Source organism: Vigna umbellata, chromosome 4 (genome assembly GCF_029865625.1).
Source record: "Vigna umbellata cultivar VRB3 chromosome 4, Vumbellata_1.0, whole genome shotgun sequence".
Lineage (NCBI taxonomy): Eukaryota > Viridiplantae > Streptophyta > Magnoliopsida > Fabales > Fabaceae > Vigna > Vigna umbellata.
Genome location: NC_142168.1, coordinates 27,325,693 through 27,340,894, shown reverse-complemented (window position 1 = coordinate 27,340,894; position 15,202 = coordinate 27,325,693). Strand labels below are relative to the sequence as shown.

The 15,202-nt window shown below is 34.6% G+C and overlaps 2 protein-coding genes across 2 annotated transcripts; one reads left to right on the top strand and one right to left on the bottom strand.

Moving 5' to 3' along the window:
- The first annotated feature begins 237 nt into the window (after positions 1–237).
- LOC124835410 (CLP protease regulatory subunit CLPX3, mitochondrial-like) lies at positions 238–9,413 on the top strand. The gene is made up of 15 exons (XM_047310330.2): positions 238–1,685; positions 1,968–2,029; positions 2,233–2,321; positions 2,458–2,537; positions 2,814–2,864; positions 3,487–3,561; positions 3,641–3,718; positions 4,826–4,882; positions 5,617–5,687; positions 5,806–5,905; positions 6,111–6,215; positions 7,788–7,850; positions 8,520–8,642; positions 8,738–8,890; positions 9,100–9,413. The coding sequence occupies exons 1-15, from the start codon at positions 744–746 to the stop codon at positions 9,172–9,174; spliced, it is 2,124 nt and encodes a 707-aa protein (XP_047166286.2). The 5' UTR covers positions 238–743; the 3' UTR covers positions 9,175–9,413.
- A 1,925-nt stretch (positions 9,414–11,338) lies between these two features.
- LOC124835409 (uncharacterized) lies at positions 11,339–13,485 on the bottom strand. The gene is made up of 2 exons (XM_047310328.2): positions 13,195–13,485; positions 11,339–11,721 (listed from the first exon to the last, which is right to left on the bottom strand). The coding sequence occupies exons 1-2, from the start codon at positions 13,458–13,460 to the stop codon at positions 11,514–11,516; spliced, it is 474 nt and encodes a 157-aa protein (XP_047166284.2). The 5' UTR covers positions 13,461–13,485; the 3' UTR covers positions 11,339–11,513.
- Between the last annotated feature and the right edge of the window lie 1,717 nt (positions 13,486–15,202).

Below are 15,202 nucleotides of genomic sequence, written 5' to 3'. Positions count from 1 at the left end.
AAACAATAGAATAGCAGTGATGAATTTCATCAATGAATGTGATCCACGTGGAATTATTTATATCTATATGATGATATAGCCTTGGATCTGCATGTAGATCTTCATGCATACACACCCAACAATAAATGCTTACTAAAAAGATAAACATAAGGATAAACATTGACAACTCTCTTTTTGCTGCTATATTTGCTTTCCATTATTTATAGAAACCAAACCAGAAATGTAGGAAATGGCTGCAATCCAACACAGGATGAAGTGAAGAAGAAGAAGATGGTGAGAGTTAAGAATTTAGCATTAACAAAATGGATTGCACATCATATATGGTCAAAGTGTTAAAAATAGAATAAAAAATACAACACTTTAACCATCACCCACCCACTTCATACACTTCCTCAAATCACAGATAGAGAGAGACACAAACGTGTGTCATGTTCTTTGTGTTGGCAGTTTTCTTTCCTTCACCGAGAAACACTCCTTAGCTCTATCTTCTTGCTCAATCCTCTCCCCTCCAATCCAACTTCTCCTTCATTCTCTCTCTTTCTTCCCGTATTCTTCTCCCTCCCATAAATTCACGCGCACCCATTTTCTTATCCGCCCACACAGATCCAAAATTATTCTCCTTTTCACCATTCCACGCTAATTTCTCAACTGGGTTATCCAAATTCAAAGCATTACTTTACTAATTAACGCAAACCTAATCCCAAGTTCCCGATTTTGGCTTTTCGGATCAAAATCTTCGACCCATGTCGCGACTCTTTGGTAGATGGAAGAAGGCGAAGGAAATGGCGTCGCTTTCGGGGTTTCTGCCACGTGGGCACCAGCGAATCGGGTTAAATTTTTGCCCAATTTCGACCCAGCTGAATATGATATCCGGCCACCGGCGGTGGGAGGCTCAGGTGGGGGTTCAGGAGCGGTATAAGTGGGACCGTGGAGGGTCGGACGACAACCCGACCCGGAAGATCCGGGCTGAGGCTAATTGTCCACGTTGTACTAAGGACATGAACCTTGTTTTCTCTAATCGCCATTTTCCCACCCCACAAAGTGAGTCTAATTCTGAATTGGATGGCGAGGGAGAGAGAGAAAAGGGTTACCAAGCGGTTAACCTTTGTCCGAGTTGCAAAACTGCTTATTATTTTCGCCCTTATGACACTACACCTTTGCAAGGTACTTTCGTGGAGATTGGTAGGGTCAGTAGCACTAACAATAATGGTCTTAATAATGTAAGTGGTAAGGGACATTCAACTAGGAGGATCACACATGGGAAAGGTGGTGGCAAAGAAGGTAGTAGTAGTACTAGTAGGGGTATTCATGGAGGAGAGGAATCTGGCCCTAAGAGTAATAATAGTGCAAGTAAATGGCTTGAAGTGTCATTGTGGGAGACTTTGATGTCATACAATGGTGGTGGTGGTGGTAATGGTAGTAATGGGGAGCCACCTGAGTCGTGGCCTGGTGTTAATGGGAATGAGAATGGGTTGGCTGTGCATACTCCTCCAGGGCCACCTTTTGCACCTGGGATTAATGTTATCCGGGCTACGGGGCCGCGGAATGGTGGTTCAGGTGGTGGTGGAGGCAATGGTGAGAAGACTGCCTGGGGAGGGTCTAATTTGGGGAAGGATTTGCCCTCACCGAAGGAGATATGTAAGGGTCTTGACAAGTTTGTTATTGGCCAAGAGAGAGCCAAGAAGGTATCCTGTTTTATTGAGTTTTGTTTGCCTTGCTGATGTGTAATTATGTGTCAATGTGCCCCTTTTGGATAGTTTAGGATGCAGAATGAGGATAGAAAGAAAATTAGTTGTTTGAAATGTGTGTCTATTCTATATTCACTGTCATAGTTTTGAATTTGATTCCAATGTTTTTTTTTTCATATATTCGTTGTATGAAACAATTGAACTTGCTGATATTTTACAAGTCACTGTAAATGCATTGATTTTACTGTACCTCATTAATGGTTCGTGTTTCTGTTGAAGGTGCTTTCTGTAGCTGTTTATAACCACTATAAAAGAATATACCATGCCACTTTACAGAAAGGGTTAGTTCTTTTACTACCCCTTGGTGGAACTGCAGCCGGTTCTTTTGATTCCTTATTTCCCCGTTTTTATACAGATCTCTTCATGTATAAACCAATCTATATGTCATGATAGATATATGAGGATTTTACCAAATGTAAAAATCATAGTTTGCTGTTTCATATTATCTTTTTACTATGATTGAATTTGTGGAGTTGGATACTAGGTCAACTGTAGATTCAGAAGTATTAGATGATGACGATAATGTGGATCTAGAAAAGAGTAATGTTCTCTTGATGGGTCCAACAGGTTCAGGTATGACATTCATTGACTCATTTATTTTCTTCTTTACTTGTAAGATGAGAATTAAGTGTCCACATTGCTTGCTCTTTTATACCTGCATCTGAAATTACAGTGTGCGTGCTATGCTAATCTACATTTTATCAAATAGGGAAGACATTACTTGCCAAAACACTGGCTCGATTTGTGAATGTGCCTTTTGTCATTGCTGATGCAACAACCTTAACACAGGCAAGTATTCATTGATGAGGTAATATTAGAATTTGGAAAACAAAGTATGGCATAGGCAAGTAAATGATGCGAATTTGTCAAATTTCCTGTGGCAAATATCTGATTTTTCTTCTTCTTATTTTAGAGATAAGAATGTATTTGGTATGTTGTGTTGGATTCAATGTTTTTTTTCAGCTGAAACTTTGGGTATTAAGTACTAGTAACTATATCTGATTTGGTTTTGTGTTTGGGTCATTTCTTCTTGGACAAAACCTAAAAGAGCATTTTAATTTGCAGGCTGGTTATGTTGGAGAAGATGTTGAATCAATATTGTACAAACTACTAGCGGTATGTGTGTTGTTCTACACAATTATGATGTTTTGCTAAATTATCAATTCTTTCACTTCTAGGAATTGCCCTGTTTATCAATTTTCGGTGTCCTAGAAATTCTTAGGTTTTCCTTTTGTATGGTCACTTATACTGTACAGTTGATGATGAATGGATTTTCTCACAATAGAGTTTGTTACATTCAGGGAAACTTCCTTGCTTTATAAACTTAATTGAAAATGATAAAGGTCAGCCCAAATTCTTAGCAATTTACATTAGTTATAGACAAGAAAATATTACTCTGTTCCCTCATTATTTTGTGAACATCTATTCTCTTATACAATAATCAATAACTATTGACTTGTGTTGTCTGGTTAGAAAATTTCTAAATGGTAAAAATTGAAATATTCTTTATTTTTCTAAATTTTAGTCTTTTTATCCTTGTATGTATATAGGTTGTTATCAGTTAGATGCTTGTTATGTTGGATTTCTTCCCTCATTGCTATTATTATGCATGTCAGGGAGGAAAGCTAGTGTTTGAATCTCCTCATCTGCTGTTCTTATGTTGCAAATTGTTCTTTCTATCTCACTTGTCGCACCTGTCTCCCATATCATTGTTATACTGATTATTTTTGCTATACAGGCAGCAGATTTCAATGTTGCAGCAGCTCAACAAGGAATAATTTACATTGATGAAGTTGACAAAATAACTAAGAAGGTTTCTTTGCTTTTAATTTGATAAGTTCATACTTCTTACCCACTAAAGATTTTAAATGTTATCGTAAATATTGTCACAGGCTGAGAGCTTAAATATCAGCAGGGATGTTTCTGGTGAGGGTGTTCAGCAGGCATTATTAAAAATGCTGGAAGGAACTGTAAGTAAAAGATCCTAAATGCAGTTGTTGCTAACTGGTGTGGTTTACCTCATTCATTCTGGAACTGAAATCTTCATTTTTGACTAGCAATTTATTCACATAGGTATTTAATCTTGTGCCTAGGGTATTTAACTGGTAATTGATCGGGGTAGTAGCAAATAGCATTGATACATTAATGGTAATTTCAATTAGGTTGAGAAAGTACATTATATATATTTATTTTTGCATGGTAGTATATGATTTTGAGATTCCTAGGACAAACTCTAATATATTCAGTGAGATGAAGTGGACATGCTTTATAATTCTTGTGTATCGAGGACTGAGATGTTGGAACGTGAGGCAAGATTTTTGAATTGATGCAATGGTGTTGGTTATTGGGTTTAGTAAAAGCAAAGGTAATCGGAGTATAATTTTGTTTCTACGGAGGAAAGCTATGTATTCCCAATTTCTTATGTCCAATTAAAATAAACTAAACAGTAATATAGCTCATTTGCTTTTGTTTTTCCAAAGATTGTGTTCCCGAACTGTTGTTGGAGGCTTGGGGGCAAACCAAAAGAACTTGGTATTCTAGCTTGACATCTGAGGAAAATGTGCAGTTTTTATCAAGTAGTCTCTTGTTAAGAGAAAAAGATGCCTTTAGTTAGACCATCAAAGCACCCACAGCAATACTGAACAAACATTGAATTATCATAACATCCTTTTTGCCTAGGAACTCCATGGTAAACAAAATCATGATGATAAATGAAAAAGTTAGAACTATTTGAGGTGAGACGAAATTTGCTCCCTTGTCTGTTAAGCTAGTTTTATTTGCTTCTATGATTCTAAAACTGCATTTTCTTTAGTCCTTTTTAGTGACTTTTCTAAGATTCATTTTAATTTTAGATTTATTTGTAGTTTTTGCTTGCAATATAAATGCAAGTTCTCATATTCCAAATTTAATAGTTTTTTTTTTGGGGTAACATCACCTTTCTGTTTTGTGGAACATTTTCATCTTTTCTCTTATAGATGATTATTTGTTCTGAAGGTTTTGAATTGGTAGGTGCTAAATTGGTTAGTGCCATTATTAGTTGCAGTATCCTAAACTTGTACTTATTTCTTTTTGTCTAGATAGTAAATGTTCCTGAGAAAGGAGCCAGGAAGCATCCAAGGGGGGATAACATTCAGGTATCTTATTTTGGAAGAATAACGTCACTAGTCATGTTATTCATCCATGCACCAGGGTGTGATTAACAAATGTTTTCATGTTAGTTTGTCATTGTCTTGAATCGTATGATATCCTCTTTCTACATACTCTAGATTAGCTATCTGGAACAGCATTTTTAGAATTTTTTTTCTTCATCTCTTATCTCTTACAATCTATCCTTTTTATCTTTATTTGTAAATTGAGTTTTAATATTTTTTAGAATAAGTTGTCAAAATTAAAATTAACCTTATGATATAAATTGTTTATTATGAATTTAAAATGATTTTATATGTTAAAAGATATTTATTCCTAACAAATTTTTATGTTAAAAAATATAATTTATATATTGAAAAATGTTTATTTATTATAAATCTTAGTTATATAAAATAAATGTTTATAATGAGCGTTGCACATGCTAAAATACTACCTTGTGTATAACTTATAAACATGTTTCTATTTTTATGATTAATGTATCTTTTCCTTATTGGAAAAATAAAGAAAAAAAGGAAAATGGTACAATAACCTCATTGGTTGGTTAATAACGACGAACCTTTGCTTTAAAAGCTACATAGATAGCTGGAGTTTGTTCTGAAAACTCTTGTTTCTCCCAACATAGTACTTTTCAATAGTGACCTAGTGGCTAGTACAGTTTTGCATATAGCTAGTAACACTTGTTAATTCCTTCACTAATGTTCCGTTTTTTTATCTTATGCAGATGGACACAAAAAATATTCTTTTTATATGTGGTGGAGCATTTATCGATCTTGAAAAAACCATTTCAGAAAGGTAGATGTTTTTGGCTTTTGTCTTGCAGGAGTTATTATTTACAAATCATAGATGCTTTACATATGACTTGGTTTCTGCAGACTGTTCACTAACTTTTATTATTTATCAAATAAACCAGACGACAAGATTCTTCAATTGGTTTTGGAGCACCAGTTCGTGCCAATATGAGAACTGGTGGAATAACAGATTCTGTAGTAACATCATCTTTACTTGAGTCCGTGAGTATTGCCTCTTATTATCTGAAATACTGGTCCTTTTTTTTTAAATAATTGAAGCTTGTAAATAATGCATTTAAGCTACGATGTTGGTGTGTGCTTTCTACTATATTCCAACACCAGATTAAGACACAATAGTAAGATAATGAACTGTTGTAGCTGATAACTATCATAGTGAGACTAAAATGTTGCGTTTAACACTTTCCAGGTGGAAAGTGCTGATCTTATTGCTTTTGGCCTCATACCAGAGTTTATTGGACGATTCCCCATCTTAGTCAGCTTGTCAGCTTTAACTGAAGACCAACTTATGATGGTATTATTACCTTCTTTATGTCTTTTAATCATGTCGTATCTTTTACTTCCCGATTTCTCTAAACCATTTAGTGCTCAAATGACTGATTCTGCTTCCCTGTTGAGTGGTCCATCCAATGATAATTCTGTTCCGTCATTTATGATTTGTGATGCTTTCTACATTATAAAGACTTGAGAATCCATATGGGTCTTCAGCCTCCTTAAAGCTTTAAATTTATATTTTTCTCTCAAGATTCAAGGCTTTTGTTATACATTTAAAATGAACTTCAATACTTTTATAAAAATAATAATAAATTTGATAAAGAAAAGAACATATAGTCTTATGGTCTTTTTACGAAGGTGCATGGTTCATATTTAACAGCATGGAAAGCAATTGGATTTTTGAAAAATTTTACTGACTAAAATAGGCACTTATGATATGGGTATGAAATGTAAAAGGAAAGTCAATACTGTGCATGTCACAGAGCAAGGAATGTTAGGGACATTCTCTTTCATTGCTTGTTTGAAATTGCACTTTTTTGTCTCACATCTTATTTAATAAAGTTCTTGATTTTGTAGTTTTGTATAAATTTTAATCAATGGGAAAAGGTGTTAGAAAGGGTGTGTCTGATAGGATCCTCGAGCCCGATTTTGATGATGAGCAAGAATGGGATCAGTTGTTGGACTTAACTTTGAAAAAGCCCATCACATGAAAGTATACTGTAGAAGGAAGAAAGAGTGTTCAAAAGACAGAATTAGTTAGTGAGGTGGAACACAGTTACTGCATTTGCAGAAGGAATTCTATTAGCATTTCTGTTTTACAGCTTACTTCAATAGAACAGCAGGGGAACGAGGGAAGGCAGAAAAGAATATTAAACAAGGGTAGTTTGGTAGGTGTCTCTCTGGATATGAGTCCTAGGCTCTGGTTTATCTTTTTCATTGAATGCAATAACTGTGGTAGATTCTCTTTTTCATCAAATAATACGGTTGCAGTGAAATCCTTGTTGAGGTTTCCATCAGTGGCTATTCCTCCTCTCTCTCCTCTCTCTCTCTCTCTCTCTCTCTCTCTCTGAGTACATATATATAATATATAAATCTTAAAAATGGTCTGAACTGGTTTTAATTTATAATTATAGCAAAATTGGAAGAAGTTCCTCAAGGTAGTTATAACAGTGAGAAGACTTGAGTATTGTGGTGTGCCCAAATCCCATACTGTGTAGTATGGGACTCTCGGTAGAGTATTTTAAGTGTGTGGTTCTTCCTCCTTAATAGCTGGCTTTTGAGGGTGGATTCCGCAAGTACTTGATACTTAGCAATAGTTCTTTGATTGTACGATTTCCCTAATTGCGTGACTGTCCTATAGTTATTGAAACACCCATCTAAAAAAGGTGATCTCTTTTTATTTGATGTTGTTGTTGATGTTGATGTTGATGTTGACACTTTATCCTCTCTTTTCAGTTATAGTAAAGCAAGGATATTGAAACGTTTTTGGGAAACTAGAAAAGATTTTGAAAGATGGGAATCCCTTTCTTTCTAGTATGTTCCTTCATATTTAGATTTTGAAAATATAGTCATATGACTATTGGGTTTGCAGGTCCTCACTGAACCAAAAAATGCTCTTGGCAAGCAGTACAAGAAATTATTTAGCATGAATAATGTAAGCAGCTCTCTCTCTCTCTCTCTGTGCCTCTCATTGTGTGTTTTTGTGTCTTTGGCGGTTGGAGTGCCTGACTCTGCATATGACTACTATTTGGTGTGAAAACCTGAACTCATGTGGCCACCAGATCCATATCGAAGGAACAAATTTAGGCACACTGAGAAGCAAACTGTTCAAACTTGACCTTGGTTAAAAGGATTGATTTAATGATTGTCCATGACAGACTAATTTAAATTTCTATTTAGTCACTCATTTCATATATTTTTTGTTTCAAATTTTTGTATAATAAATCACTTTATTTCCCTCTTCCTATTCTTACCATGACATAGAATTATCCCTTAATCTCCTTTTTTTTTCATCTATTGATGATGCCTGGAGCTTTTGTCTAAAAACCATTTTTGCCTTCCTATATTGGAAACCTGACGTAGAAGACTGATCAAAACTAACCTTGGTTGATTTAGTTTGCCATTGTTTTTGGGCCATTTGGTGTTTCTTCTTTGTGGGTCAAACTTGTGAACTTGTTTTTTCCTTTTGCTAAAAATATTAAAATTGTCCCGGGTGTGTCCATTTGTTAATTTTTTTTTTTTTTTTTACAATCAAGAGTACAAGTAGCTTGTAAGGTGGACACAAGGAAATCTATTTATCTCAAACTTTATCCCTATTCTCCAGGTCAAGTTACACTTTACAGAGAAAGCTCTAAGGCTGATAGCAAAGAAAGCAATGTCCAAAAATACTGGTGCTAGAGGTTTAAGATCCCTACTGGAAAGCATTTTAACTGAGGCGATGTTTGAGGTATTGAACGGTTTGCTTATTCGTATATATCTATCAGAAACTGACATAATTCTCTACAGATTTTTACTAACACATACCATGCTCATGTGCACCAGATTCCTGATATTAAGACAGGAAGTGATCGAATTGATGCAGTTGTTGTTGATGAAGAGTCAGTAGGATCACTAACTTCCCTCGGATGTGGGGGGAAAATTCTTCGGGGAGATGGTGCTTTGGAGCAGTACCTAGCTAAGATGAAAGATTCAGCGGTATGATCTCCATGTACTGGTGAATGCATTGGATTTTATGTTGGAGGGTTGGTTATAAAAACTATCAATTGTTCCTGTTACCTTGTAGTTGTCCCTGATTATGTAATAATAACATGCCCCCTACAGGAGATGTTTTCCTTCATTTGATGCATTATGAGCTATGAGGATGCTGTATTGAGTTTGGACTAAACCTGCTTGATCTTTTACAGGTTAATGTTGATGTGGGCGAATCAGACCTAAATGAGGGGGATTTGGAGCTTTCATCAAGAGCCATGAGCTTGTAATGTCATTAATCAGTGTATAATTTGTTATTGTTATTTGTACAAAACTCTTAAAAAAGAGTTGCTGTAATTATCCCTTGTATAACAGCATAGCTACTGATATCTAAGTTCACTGGATAGGAAAGAAATAATAGAAGAAAAAAGAAAGGTATAGTGTAGCATTGCTAATTTAGGCAGCACATTATACAAAATTTTCAATAATTTTTTAGGAAGTCTCAATGAAGACATTTTTTTACTTTCTACTACTGGTGCCCCCTGAGCAATTACCTATTATGGATTTAATTTTAAGAAGTCTTTTTACTGATTTCACAACTTGAACTTGTGACCTCTTCACATGTGACATGATACACTAATCTTAGTAATTGTCCCAAGGATTCTTCAGATTGTCAAGATGTTTCACTTCAAAATATATGTTTATGGAATTGAAAACGACCAAGGGTTAATAATGATAAATGAACCGGGTCACCTCTGAAATGAGACAACAATAAAAGCCCCGAGGAAGTGACATAAAACGCCATCTTACAAACAATTAATCTGACAATCATTTCTTGGATGAACCGTTACATGAAGGAAAAGGCTATTTATGCATAACTTTGTTGTTACAGAAGAAAATGCACATCTCTCTAAATATTTACTGATGGAATGCTAAAATCTAGCTTACATGAAGCAAATTGAGGTATTCACGGATGCAATCGTAATACTATTGAAAGTAAAAATATCATGAGATACTTTTACGACACAGAATACAAAAATAAAATGGTTATAAAAATATAAAGTTTTGTATTATTTTTAAGAAAAAAGAGTAAACAATAAATAAGAGTAGTGTCAAACAAATGTAAAAAATTTAGGTGTATCAAATAATCATTTTCTATATTGAAAATATTATTTTTGCATTTGTTCGGTATAGTAAGTGTTTTATCTGTTGTAAGATTTTTAGATTGCATCTGGGCAAAAAACAATCAGTGGCTATATGATACATAGAAAGCTAATTCATGATCTTCAGTATTGGTTAAAACTTTAACCTTACAGCCTCAAAATTCTAGACAGTTGACACCTCCAAAACCATTAACTGCGAAATCCCACATATATATACCGGAGCAACACCAGATATTCAAATTTCAGAAGCTCCAAATTAGTCAGTTCTCATGAATTATATTTTTATGGTGAAGCTAAAAAAATAATAGATAACCGTTTCTACTTTTTGATGGTATTACCATGGCTTCTAAGGTAAAATTGATTACCATGTTATCCTGACAAACTATAGGAAAGGCTGATTGTTGCTTTCCTCTTTTGGTTTGGAATTTACATTACACCGATAATCAACATTCTAAGATGGCATAGGAGATTGGTGAAAAAAATTATAAGATTATTACTAAAGTGTTTTTTACATTCAGTGATAACTTAGATTGGGTTTCTAAAAGGTGACGGCCTAGAATATATTCAAAGTAGTACTGATAGTGAAATTCTGTACATTGTTAAAAATTGTATCTGCTTGTTATGCAATATGGCATGCATAAACTTCCACATACTAGGGAGTATTCTCTTCCTATCGTAAATGTTGATGCTTTTGACAATGAGTAAACTGAAATTATGTAAACTCAAAGCATGCATTCTAGGACTTTCTTGTAGTTTCTTAAGCGTGAGATCACGTGATTCAAACATAAACAACATCTTTTGAAGATTAAAAATATCGGTCATGCTATTCTTTAAGCACTGGACGTATTAGTACATGGCAGACATTCTAATTTTTCTGAACTACTATTGATAGATTTGTGATAAAGTCTCCTTGACATTTTGGTGTATATTCTGGTTTAAGATTTCCTTAATCAATGCTGAACAAATTACATCAGGAGTCTATCAATTATTGCTGATATACCCTCATATTTTAGTGTTGCCCACCAGCAATCTTGTAAAAAACCTTGAACGGTTGTCTCTTAGTTTTGTGTCATGTACATGACAGGTGCATTCTTTTCCATTAAATTCATTGACTTAGAGCAATTCCAACTGAAATGGCTAACAACATATTGTATAGCTACAAACCATTCAGACGAATCTATTAGCAGAATATCTTGTCCTCATGGACAATGAATCTGCAATAATGGATTCAACCAACTATGTAGATAATGCAGAGAATTCAATCAGGAGATGAGAATGTGCTCCCTCCGTGTTCATCTTAAACATAGTGATGAGATATTGCTTTCAATAGGATCATTGTCAAGGTACGGTACAATGTCATGGAAGTGAAAACTTTGGTACATCCCAGTAGCAACTAGTAACTATAGCTAATAGTAAGTAGCAATTACTTGATCAAGTTCATATACATGGCATATCATTAGTACACATTATTTTTTCAAGCTGTAGTGCTTCTTCACAGCTTCAATCACTTCCCAAGTAATGTTCATTCCTTTTGGGAAGACAACTAAATCACCACCCCCAATTTCAAAAGACCCAACAGATCCTTCAACAGTAACTCTCACTTTTCCCTCCAGCAGATACATAGTCTCTTCTTCTTTAAAGTACCATGGAATTTTGGTTGGACCACCTTCCCACCTGTTCAATATTTAGACCCATGTGTCAATAGTCACTGCTAGTATTGACACATGTGCAAAGTGTTTCTGAGAATAAGCAATGGAATGCAAGGTTTTTCATCAATGATAAAAGTTTGCAAGTGCAGACAGATAATTAAAAACTAAGCTATTGCTTGCATCAACAGAAGAATCCAGTAACACGTAAAAAATTCAAAATATACAGTATTCTTAACATTTCATCTCATCTTCTGTATGCTAATGGTTTACTGCAAAAAATATAAATACAAAAGAATAGAAAAGAAACACCAATACTAGACATCGGGATGCCTTCACACTAATTTATTTTTTTAACCAACACCTATACTATTAAAAAAGGATTAAAATTTCACCTTCATAACAATTGGTCATAATTTAGATCAATTTTACTCTCTTTATATGATTTAAATTGAAAACCTACAAAGTATAAATATGATATGGTAATAATGTTTTAAGCTGTTGTATTAAACAAGGGATGCCAGTATTACAAAAAGCTTCAACATCACATGGTGTCAAGATATGTATTTTTTAAATTATATAGGCGTTCCTCTTTCTCCTTGCTTTAAGACACACAAGGAAACAAAACAGGAAAATCAACAGTGCAAAAACTTAGTAGTTGAACCACATGTGTCGCTTCCAGCAAAGATAGGAAACAGAGTCATTATTAAACCCAGACCCACCCTTTGGGTACAATACAATCATACAAAGCAATTTTAGGAGGGAAAAATAAGAAGAAAAAATAAAATTGATTTCTTCACAAACTAAAATTAACTTGTATAAATTAAAAATAAGAATTTAGAGAAGCTACAGGAAAGAACTTCTACAATTTAGCTTATGGAAAAACTAAAATTTCATTTTTTTTTTCCTTTCTAAAATGTTTACATAGAATTTGTCTTAACATACCTTACTCTACCTATGTATATATACATAACAAATAATGTGTGTGTATGAATATCAATGGTTAATTTTCCCAGTAAGAAGATGGTATAGTCATACAAATGGCAATAAATAGAATATCAATGTGAAAATTAATTATTGACATTCCAATATAAATGTGAAAATCAATGTGAAAATTAGTTACATCAGCATACTACCATCAACTGATGATTTTCTTATCAATGAAAGAAATTACTTACTTTAGCTTTAAGGAGAAGATCAATATTTGATATTCTAACACATCATTTGCCTTGATTTTTTTATCAATGATGAAAGTTACCGATTTTACCTATACCTTCAAAGTGAATAGTTCATTTCAATGAGCTAATTCCCACTACCTAACCCCTACAGTAACTTCTGAGACAGGAGTGTGAACACAGACATGAGCAACACCCAAAATTTGCAGAGCAGAAAAGGTTGAAACTTTGAAGGAAACACATCACGGGCAGCAGTGCAAAACTGAGTAACAAGGTCATACTTGAAAAACAGAGGAGAAAAAAAGTGAAAAGAAAGGGACGGTTACTTGTTCCAAGTTGAGACTCCAAGTTCAGTGAGTTTGGACTGAGGTGGGTTCTTCTCTATCTTCACTCCAAACACCTCATAGGTTTTCATGGCGGTTTCCTTAGGCATGAGTGCAACAAAGAAGAGGGAGAGAAGCAGAGGAACAACAAGAAGTGACAAACCCAGCACAGAAGGCTTCATTGCTTTACCAAATCGCAGTTTCTGTTTTTCACCAAAAGGTTGTCTTCTGAGGAGTGTGGAACGGAAAGAATTTCCACTTTTTCTCATGGCAGAATATTTTAATTGCAATTTGGGAACTATTTTCTATAAAGTAAAATTTTAAACATTATTACAAATGATGCCATTGCTAACTAAGAGTAGGACCAAATAACATACTTAAAAATGACGTTCTATTCTAGCTATTTTATTGTATATTTGTTAAAAAAAATCGTAGGTAATTTAAAATCTATAAGTATAAGTAAATATTTTAAAAACTTATAAATTTTTAGAATAAAATTTAACTAATATAAAATATAATATATATAAAGACGGAGAAGAAATAAGTTATAGGAGAGGACACGTGACAGCAGATAATGGGATTAGATATTTAAAATAAAATAATTTTTAATATAAGAACTTTGGACTAAAGATCATTTCATTATTTGAAGAAAACTTTGTCACTCTTCTGAATCCTAGTTCCTCTTCTCCGCCTTCTCTCTACCACATCTCTGCCTTCTCTCTTCCATTTCTCTTCACTGAGTCATTGGATCTCCGATCAGGTGGCGCCCAAACGTTCGCAACGTAGAGGGCTTCGAAATTGACCGATTCATTTCGGGTTCTAGGCTGGTAAGTCCTTGCATGCAACTTCTTCTCCGTTTCTAAACCTAGCACATACATTCTTGTTGGTTGCATGCGTCTTGTGCTTTCATCTTTTTCCTTTTCTACTCCATCCTAGTTCTAAGAGTTGTTCCTACCATCAATGTGGTTGTTTGTAAGGTTTGGTTGGGTCTTTGCTGTGAGAGGTACTTTAGAGAAGCATTCTTGTGAGCTGGGCAGTTCAACTCTGAGGTAAGGGGAGCTATACATTCTTCTAATTTTTTTAGTGTATGATGTGTATGTGTGTTGAAATCTGAACTGATATGTTGTTTGAGATGTTATTTAATTTTGGTAGCTTAATTTACGTATGCTGAAGTGTTGAATCTGTGAACCTGTGAGGTGATGTTAATAAACTATATTGGATGCGTTGGACTGTGGAAATTGTTCATGTTAGTAGTATTTTGAGTAGAAGGTTGTTATAACCTGGATTTGGCATAAGCATAGTGAAATACTAGTGTTGTGGAATTGTTGAGGGGAAATGAGATAGTGATTTTGAGCTTTGGGATGTTCAGAGTGCATTTAGGCTATTGGGGCAGTGTTAGCAAGGGTATTGTGACTTGCTTGAGTCACCAAAGTGGTCCTAGTATGTGCAAAGTGTTAGAATTGGGTTTCAGATCTTCAAGTTGTGGAAATTGATGGTGAGGAGTAAAAGTTGAGTGCAATCCCTTTAGAAGTGTAGTAGGAAGGATTAGGACATTTAGATAAGTCTAATTAGGTGTAAAACAAAAATTAAGGGTGTTAGAAATTGGAGAAAAGGCCTAGAAATGGCAAGGGCTGGTGTGAGTGCACGATTCTGCAGAATTTGCGTTCTGTAGATGATGTAGAGTCGCTATGCGAGTTGTCTCGCATAACGAGTCCTTGTAGAAAGTGCTCACTGTCTGGGTCATTCGTTGTGCGAGCTGGTACGCTTTGCAAATGATTGGAGAGTGTTGCTCTTGTCTAGTGATTCGCATAGCGAATCTAATCGTTGTGCAACTGGTGGTGGCTTGGAGTCACTACCATTTTAATTCGAAAGGCGAGAGGGGTGATAATGTTGAATTTGACCTATATTTCTTTTATGAAGAAGTAAACAAAATAAACTCTTTCTTAGTTTTCTACCTTCTTTATGCCTCAATTTGTTGTGTTTCTAAGTAGTTACATATTGAGTTGTATTG

Coding starts and splice junctions, on each gene's coding strand:
- LOC124835409 (XM_047310328.2), bottom strand. CDS start 13,460: ATGAGAAAAAGTGGAAATTCTTTCCGTTCCACACTCCTCAGAAGACAA. Junction 11,722..13,194: donor GGAGTCTCAACTTGGAACAA/GTAACCGTCCCT, acceptor AATATTGAACAG/GTGGGAAGGTGGTCCAACCA.
- LOC124835410 (XM_047310330.2), top strand. CDS start 744: ATGTCGCGACTCTTTGGTAGATGGAAGAAGGCGAAGGAAATGGCGTCG. Junction 3,719..4,825: donor TAAAAATGCTGGAAGGAACT/GTAAGTAAAAGA, acceptor CTTTTTGTCTAG/ATAGTAAATGTTCCTGAGAA. Junction 5,906..6,110: donor CATCATCTTTACTTGAGTCC/GTGAGTATTGCC, acceptor AACACTTTCCAG/GTGGAAAGTGCTGATCTTAT.